This window comes from Wolffia australiana, chromosome 9 (assembly GCF_029677425.1).
Source record: "Wolffia australiana isolate 7733 chromosome 9, ASM2967742v1".
NCBI classification, from domain to species: Eukaryota; Viridiplantae; Streptophyta; class Magnoliopsida; order Alismatales; family Araceae; genus Wolffia; species Wolffia australiana.
In genome coordinates, this window is record NC_135843.1 from 2,436,208 (window position 1) to 2,444,802 (window position 8,595).

Genomic DNA, 8,595 nt, shown 5'->3' on the forward strand with positions numbered 1-8,595 from the left:
GTATGACGCGGACCGACCGGTCCGCCCAGACCCTTGCGTCTATCGATATGATCGGGACATGGGCAATGACTATCCGGTCCGTCGATATGACCCCATCCAGCCCCGTGATCCTAGGATGGTTGACCCACCAGCGCGCCATGACGACTATCTCCGACTGCCCCCACCACGACATTACGGGGTTGACAATGTCCCCCTACACCCACATCGCGCGATGCATATCGACCGCGCACCTTAGGATGGTCCTCCCCACCTTTAGGATGACCGCGGTTACGAACCGATCCCGCCACATCACCACATGGAGCCGCGGTGTGGAGATTACCCCATGCGCGAGCGGCACTTGGACAATGACGAACGTCGGCGTGAGGAGCACCGTGCACGCATCCAGAGGAGCGTGCGCGCCGACGTTGCCATATTTGAGGGCTCTCGGAAGCCCAATGAGTTCATTGACTGGGAGTCAAACAGGAACTCGTATTTCCGGTGGTATCACATGGATGACGACCTTTGTACGCGGAGACGAGACTTGGGGGACAGGCAAATATCTTTTGGGAGAACGAGCGAGGCGCGGCCAAGCAACGAGGATGACCCATCACGTCTTTGGTGGAAATGGCGCAGAAGTTAAGGAGCAAGTACATTCCTCGGCAGTACCAGATGTCCCTCTTTCTCTCGTGGCTCGACCTCAAGCAGGGTCGACTCGTAGTGACAGAGTACATCGAAGCCTTTGAGGAATGTTGGATGCGCTGCTGTTTCGTGGAGGACCCACGGATCATCATTGGACTGTTCGCCGATGGCCTCAGACCTGCCTTGCACAGCAAGGTTCTCGAGTGCCAACCGGCCAAAGTCGACGAGGCTTATCACTTAGTGGAGCACATGGATCCTCCCGCTGACGACACCCCGACACCTAGCGCGAACACTGCGCCCAGAACCCACCCATCTGGACCATTCCCGCTCGTACTACACCACGTGCGACTACACGGGTTACTTCGACCACTAGGGGCAAGGAACCACCCCCGTTACCTCCGTGGGGTCTGCACCACTAGCTCGGGCCGCCACTAGCGACTTACCTGCCCGGAGCATCACCGTTAGCCAAGCACACGTGACGTGCTACAAGTGCGAAGGAAGAGGACATCGGGCCAATCAATGCCTGTCTTCAGCATTTTTGATCGACGCCGGAGATGTCGACCCAGATCACATCGATGGAGTGGACACACCGCAGAAGAATCACTACCACGGAGACGAGGAGTACAGCCTCGAGTATGAGGAGCTCGATGGACAGGTCGGGTACATACAGATTTTCGAGGCATGAGAGACCTCTGTGGCACCCCATGTGTCCAACCGGCCGTTGGCCAACATCACCCTCGACACATCCGACACTAGCAGAGCGCGACCATCAGCGCGGGTTACCAATCCCGCTAGGAACCCTCCGGCTGCACTACAGTCGGCACCATTCATTGATGCGGCCCTCCGCACCTCGATCTTCTAGACGTACATCAAGATCAACAGCAAGGCGTGCAAGCTGATCATGGACAGCGGCAGTTGCATCAACGCCATCTCCGACACGATGGTCACCAGACTAGTGTTGGCCGTGATCGAGCACCCCACTCCCTACGACGTCTCGTGGATCGACGCTTCTTCACTACCAGTGAAGCATCAATGCCGCGTTCCGTTGAAGGTTAGTGCCTACGACGAGGACGTCCTCTGCGATGTACTCCCCATGAAAGTGGGGAGCGTCATCCTAGGCCGTCCCTGGCTGTATGACCATCATGTCACCCTAGCCGGATGAACGAACACCTGTTCGTTCATGTACCAAGGACGACGGGTTACATGGTATCCATATACCATGAAGGGTTAGATGGTATCCAAACCCGTAGGGCTAATGGTCGTCAAAGGGCCCTTGTTCACCCGTGACCTGGGTCGCGAGGGTGACGACACGTCCTTGTGTCTCGCCGTCACCCTCAATGTCCCCACCGATCCACCAGTTACACCTCGTTCACTAGAGGTAGAGGCTCTCATAGCGGAGTTTGGAGATGTCTTCCTAGATGATCTACTAGGTGGATTGCCCCCAATGCGCAACATACAACATGCAATCGACCTAGTACCTGGCGCATCACTACCTAACCTACCGCATTACCGCATGGAGCCGCCGAAGTACGAGGAGTTACTACGGCAGGTCAGGAAGCTCTTAGAGAAGGGCCTTATCCAGGAGAGCCTTAGCCCATGTGCGGTTCCGGCACTCTTAGTTCCGAAGAAGGATGGCACGTGGCATATGTGCTGCGATAGTCATGCAATCAACAAGATAACAGTCAAGTACCATTTTCCTATTCCCCGAGTCCAGGACTAATTTGACATGATGGCAGGATCTACTATCTTCTCCAAGATAGATTTGAGGAGCGGATACCATCAGGTTTGGATCGTCTCGGCGACGAATGGAAGACCGCCTTTAAGATAAAGGACGGGTTATATGAGTGGAGAGTAATGCCATTCGGCCTCTCCAACGCGCCTAGTACTTTCCAGCATCTCATGAATGAGGTACTAAGCGCGTTCATAGGGCGCTTTGTAGACGTCTACTTTGACGACATTCTTGTCTATAGTCGATCAACAGACGAGCACCTTGACCACCTCCGGCAGGTTTGCACCGTCCTGCGGCGCAAGCAGTTATACGCTCACCCCAAGAAGTGCAGCTTCCTCACATCAAAAGTCGCCTTCCTCGAGTTTATCGTCTCCGCTCAAGGCATTGTCGTGGACTCGGAGAAGGTCCGGACCATCACGTCGTGGCCGACACCGGCCAATATGCACGATGTTAGGAGTTTCATAGGTCTCGCGACCATTTACAGATGATTCATACGGAATTTTAGTTCCCTCACGACCCCCATCACGATTGCCTCAAAGAGGAGTCCTTCACTTGGACACCGGCAGCAGAATGAGCTTTCCAGCCGATAAAGCTCATGATGACACAAGCGTCGGTACTTCCCCTACCAGACTTCGGGAAGGTGTTCGAGGTCACATGTGACTCCTAGGGCATCCGTATTGGTGGCGTTCTCAGCCAGGAGGGACGCCCTGTTGAGTTCTTCAGCGAAAAGCTGAATGACGCCAAGCTGTGTTACTCCACGTATGACAAGGAGTTCTACACCGTCATATAGGCCTTACGACATTGGCGGTATTACCTCCTATCTTTGGAGTTCGTTCTCCTTTCGGACCACTAGGTGCTCAAGTATCTGCACTCCCAGCAGAAATTGAGCAACCGACACGCCAGGTGGGTCAAGTACCTACAGGCCTACACATTCGTCATCAAGCACAAGAAGGGCAAAGGACAATGTCGTCGCCGACGCCCTTAGCCGGAGAGCCCGTGTGCTAAACGTTATAAAGGTGACGTCCTAGAGTTCGAAACCGTCCGAGACGGGTACGACAGCTACCTCGATTTAAGCTCGATCATCGCCGAGGTCCGACGAGGCCCGTCCCAGGATTATAGGGACTTCGTCATCACGGATGGATACCTGTTCTATAAGAACAGGTTATGCGTGCCTCGCACGTCGCTGTGTGACTTCCTCACTTGGGAGTGTCACGCCAAAGGACTTCGCGGCCATTTTGGTCGCGACAAGACGATTGCTGCCAAAGAGTACCAGTTCTAATGGCCTTTGCTGAAGCGCGATGTCGGCAACATAGTTGCCAAATGCCGCGTTTGTGCCTTGGCCAACCAAGTCTAGAAGAGTGCTGGGTTGTACACCCCGCTGCCGATGCCCAAGAGTCCCTGGGACGACGTGAGTATGGATTTCGTCCTAGGATTGCCTCGCACCGGGAGGCACCATGACTCTATCATGGTAGTCGTGGATAGGTTCTCGAAGATGGCACACTTCGTGCCTTGCGCAAAGACGTCTCACGCCGTGAAAATCGCCCAGCTCTTCTTCAGGGAGATCGTGCGCCTTCACGGCCTGCCATCTTCGATCGTGTTCGATCGGGACGTATGCTTCACAAGCAACTTCTGGAAGATCTTGTGGAGCCTCCAAGGCATGAAGCTCAAATTTTCATGATGGCGAGGACGCCAACACTTCAGCGTCAAACACGTCACCGCGGTCAACGGGTGTCAACACAAGAGTCAACACGCCGCAACTGTCGACCACCACGTCTCCCCCCTTGCACGTTCCCACGCGCATCATGACACGACGCCAAAGGCAGATCCACAACTGCCCTTTGGCGTGACACGGCGCACGTCTTTATTTTATCGTCATCTTCTCTTTCCTCCAAGGCCTACATAAAGGCCATTGTTTTCAAGAAACTCTTAGGCAATCATAATTCAAGAATCGAGTTTTTGTTTACCTCTTCTTGGAGGATTTCCCAGCCTCCCCTCTCTTCCACCTTCAAACCCTAGCCGCCGTCGTCGTCGCTGCTGCCGTCACCAGCAGGGCCTTGCGACGTCAGCCTCCCCTCTTCTCTCTCTTTCTCTCACCCTCTCCCTCTCTCGCCCAAGGTTGCATGGGTAGCCCCGCCAAGGAGCTACTCAGGGCGCCCGCGCGCCGCCCACACATACCCGCGCGCCGCCCACGCACCTCGAGCACCGCCCGCTCGCCCTTGTGCGCCATCTGCGCGTCAACCGTACGCCCTCGCACGCTGCCCGCGCGCCGCCCGCTCGCCCTCGTGCACCGCCCGCGCGCCGTCCGCACGCCCTCACACGCCGCCCGTGCGCCGTCCTTGCGCCTCTCGTCTGCCATACGCGCTTCGAGCCATCTGGGTGCCGTCCGCGCTTCACGCGCGCGGGTGTTTGCCCACGCTTGACGCTTTGCCCACGACAACCGCACTCAGCCAGAGCCGTTCAACGCCTCGAACGTCCAGCCTCATCTTCGTCCAGTGGGCTGTTCAACGCCCGGATTCGCCCAGCTTCATCACAATCAGAATTGCCCGCAACCTCTTCACGCACTACGGTGCCGAGGTACCCCTGAACTCTTTGGTGTCGAAGCGTTCTCCGTCCAGTGTTTTCTCGGGAAGTTTCCACCGCCGTAGAATCTGAATTGGTTTGGATTCTCTGCTTCTTCTACCTCCCTCTCGAGTGTTTCCTCGCACACGAATCCGACTTATTGATTTCGGTGCTTAGGCATTGTCGCGGTGGGGGAAGACAAAACTCCCGCCCTCGATAAGGGCCGGAGCTGCACCACCAGATTTTTCATCCGTTTTAAAGTCCGAATCCGACCGTGAATTTCTGTGGATTGTTTTATCCCTCGCATCCATCCTACCCTTAGTCCTGTCGTCCCGCCCTTCCTCGCCTACCCGTAGTCGTCCTACGTCATTTCAACGCACCCGTCGACACTAGCACGCCGTGCCCACGTGTGCTGCACCGAGCTCTCCTGCATGCCGCACCTGCCATGCCGCGCTTGCCCGCATGCCGCCCCGCCGCGCGCCACGCCCGCCTGCGCTTGCACCACTCAGCACTGCGCCGAAACCCCAACTCGGTGCCTTGCGAGTAGCCCTTCTATCACCCCCACATTAGTCAGACGACGACGCCCTCAACTTACCAGTTATCTCTGGATATTGTGGACACGAAATATCCGCCGCCAGCGCGACGAAGGTACCCCCTACCCTGCTACCCTTTTGTCTCTTCCTTTCTTCAGTGCATCTTCGATTTGCCTCCTCCACGCTCGGGTTAGACGTAGGTGAGAGTGAGACAGGTTGAGACAACGACGACATCAACGAGAGTCTTACCTGGCCGGTACTAGTCGGGCGAGCCCGACGAGTGTGAGCATACTAGCGACATAGTCCCGTTCGGTGACATACTTGCCCTCGACCCTCTCGGGCGAGGTTCGGGAGGTAATGGCAACACCACATCTCGGCACTCATGTGTACTACACGTAGGATTTCTTCCATTCACGTCATCATTTATACCTGTCCATCTGCATTGTTCGGACGACGTTGAACGCTGTCGTCCGATCGAGATCTGGATTCGATACCGTGCTGCTCCCCTCGGTGTCGACCGGACGACGTCTTGACCATGTCCGACATCAAATTTGTATCAGAACCTGGTTGTGGTTGCCCACTACATGCCTCCGACTTCGCCTCCACATTTAGTTGCATCCGCATCACATTGTCTTTTTGGAAATTCATACATGAATCCCAAGAATGGCCGTAGAGACGTGATCCGTATGAATGTCACAACGCAGAGGTTCTACCTCGACGAACCAAACCATCGCACGACGAGAGATACTGCCCTCTCGGGACCCCAACCTGTGACCCCGGTAGCTGACTACGTCCTATCGCATGTCGAGGCAACGCGGACCACACACGACGGTATGGGTGCTCCCGGTACATCTGGCCCATCAGAACTTCCCGGTGCGTCCCGCGAGCCGCAGCACCTTCCACGCGACTCAATGCGATTCCTCGAGAACGCCTCACCCAGTGATTACGAGGATAGGGCGACCGTCGGTCGACAACCCCACGGGAAGTCTCCCGTTGTCGAGTACACCCCCGAGCGACCCCCACACGGGGTCGAGGACAAGGACAGGGAGGAGCACCACGCTAGTATCTTCTCCTAGAGGAGTTGCCAGACGAGTAGGGAGCCTACTTCCGCGCCATGACTGCTAGGATGGAACGCATGGAGCGTATGTTCACCAACCAATGGACATTCGAGCACGGAGCTGATGTGGGTCCGACCGCCCAAGGGCGACCTCGTAACCCATCATGGGTTGCTCGACAAGGACCCCAAGGGAGACTCATGCACGACCTCGACGATGGTTACGAGGGTTTTGACCACCGTTTAGATGGCGTCCCTCCGCAGGGACGCCTAATCAGAGAGCCAGCATGAGAGCCCCAAGATATCAGTGTTTGGGATATGCGGCACCCGCGGGATGACCCCACCCGTGGGTATGACGCGGACCGACCGGTCCACCCGAACCCTTACATCCGTCGATATGATCGCGGCATGGACAATGACTATCCGGTCCGTCGATACGACCCCATCCAGCCCTGTGATCCTAGGATGGTTGACCCACCGGCGCGCCGTGATGACTATCTCCGACCGCCCCCACCACGACACTATGGGGTTGACGATGTCCCCCTACACCCACATAGCGCGATGCATATCGACCGCGCACCTCGGGATGGTCCTCCCCACCTTTGGGATGACCGCGGTTACGAACTGATCCCGCCCCATTGCCACATGGAGCCGCGACGTGGAGATTACCCCGTCCCCGAGCGGCACTTGGACGACGACGAACCAGATCTTCAAACATTCAAACAAAAATAACCAGAATCAGATCTTCTTGTCAAACCCTTCATTTTAATATTCTCATTCAATAGTGGATCAAAATAAGACAATTTTAATATTTATTTCATTCATTATTCCCATGTCCTCTAACCAGAATCTTTTTTTCATCCAAATATTTGATATTCCTGGACTATCAAATATCTTTATTTAGGTCGACTTGTATGGCAATTCCCTAATTAATGTTTTTACCAACTTCTCTCATATGACACCCATACTTATGAATACAAATATTTTGGTGGTGATGATGTCAATGCATCATCGTCTGATGAGCTGCCCCCGTCATCCAAGACGTCCCACATCTTGACTCATCATCAGCGTCAACTAGAGAACCGTCATGATGGTGACAACATGAAGGCATGAGCGATGGACGCACCCTTAGCGGCAACCCTGCGCCCTAGCCGCCGTGTCCCCAGCCGCTTGCGCACTCTAAGCGCTCAACCGCCCGCGCCAAATGCGCCCCTAGCCCCCTGTGCCTGTCGCATCCCCGGCTGCCCCCACAGGCCACAGAGCCGAGTGCCCTCGTAGCCACTTGCTTCTGCGCATGCTGTATAGGTTTTAGGATGCTGCCCCGAACCCCGCAAGGGGACGACTCTCCCCATGAACCCCTGACGCCGGCAAATTGTGGTGTTATTTTTTAATGGTTGTCGTAATTTAAATTTGCCTTCAATCAAATAAGTTTGTCAAAATATAGAAACTTACTCAAGTGTATAGTCTGAGTAAGGTCGTCTCCATAGGGACTGGCCTTTAGGTTTATATTCAATAAATGAGTTGTTGTTTATTAAGATATAGTGATAATACTAAAGCTAATAAGAAAGAGAAGGTATAAGTAATTAATAAGCAGAGGGGATATTACTTTTGTAAGAATAGTATAGAAGAAAATATCTAAGAATATATGTATATGTACCCGAGATACTATAAATAATAAGGAAGTAAGGAATTTGATACTATGTTTAAGAAGGATGAGAACCTAGTTAGTGAAAATAAGTATTAATAAGATAACTTACTTTAAGAATAGAAAGAATAATAAGGAGTTAGATAGAAAAACTTAGTAATTTTTTAAAATATAGTATACTAAGTAAGTATAAGTATAGAGAAATATTAAGGAGTAAAGGGGGAGTAATAGAAGTTATAAATATTTATAGCAATATAAGAAGGTAGAATACTCCTTATAATTGTGTAGGGATTTATATATATTTATTTATATGATTGTATTCTTATATATAGTTTATAAAATTGATTTCTATAAGTAATAGGTCGATTGAGTTGAACACCCAAGAGGTGTTCGACTAAATGCCCGTTAGGAGGTCAACACTAGAGAGATATGTATAGTTTTTTCGTAATACTACATT

The 8,595-nt window shown here is 53.3% G+C and overlaps 1 protein-coding gene across 1 annotated transcript; it reads left to right on the forward strand.

Moving 5' to 3' along the window:
• Positions 1-603: 603 nt before the first annotated feature.
• LOC144707886 (uncharacterized) lies at positions 604-3,626 on the forward strand. Its single transcript, XM_078581140.1, has 7 exons — positions 604-948; positions 992-1,273; positions 1,481-1,749; positions 2,589-2,751; positions 3,015-3,128; positions 3,201-3,300; positions 3,376-3,626. The coding sequence occupies exons 1-7, from the start codon at positions 604-606 to the stop codon at positions 3,624-3,626; spliced, it is 1,524 nt and encodes a 507-aa protein (XP_078437266.1).
• The last annotated feature ends 4,969 nt before the right edge of the window (positions 3,627-8,595 follow it).

Coding starts and splice junctions, on each gene's coding strand:
- LOC144707886 (XM_078581140.1), top strand. CDS start 604: ATGGCGCAGAAGTTAAGGAGCAAGTACATTCCTCGGCAGTACCAGATG. Junction 1,750..2,588: donor ATCCTAGGCCGTCCCTGGCT/GTATGACCATCA, acceptor TCTTGTCTATAG/TCGATCAACAGACGAGCACC. Junction 2,752..3,014: donor TTGTCGTGGACTCGGAGAAG/GTCCGGACCATC, acceptor TGTGACTCCTAG/GGCATCCGTATTGGTGGCGT.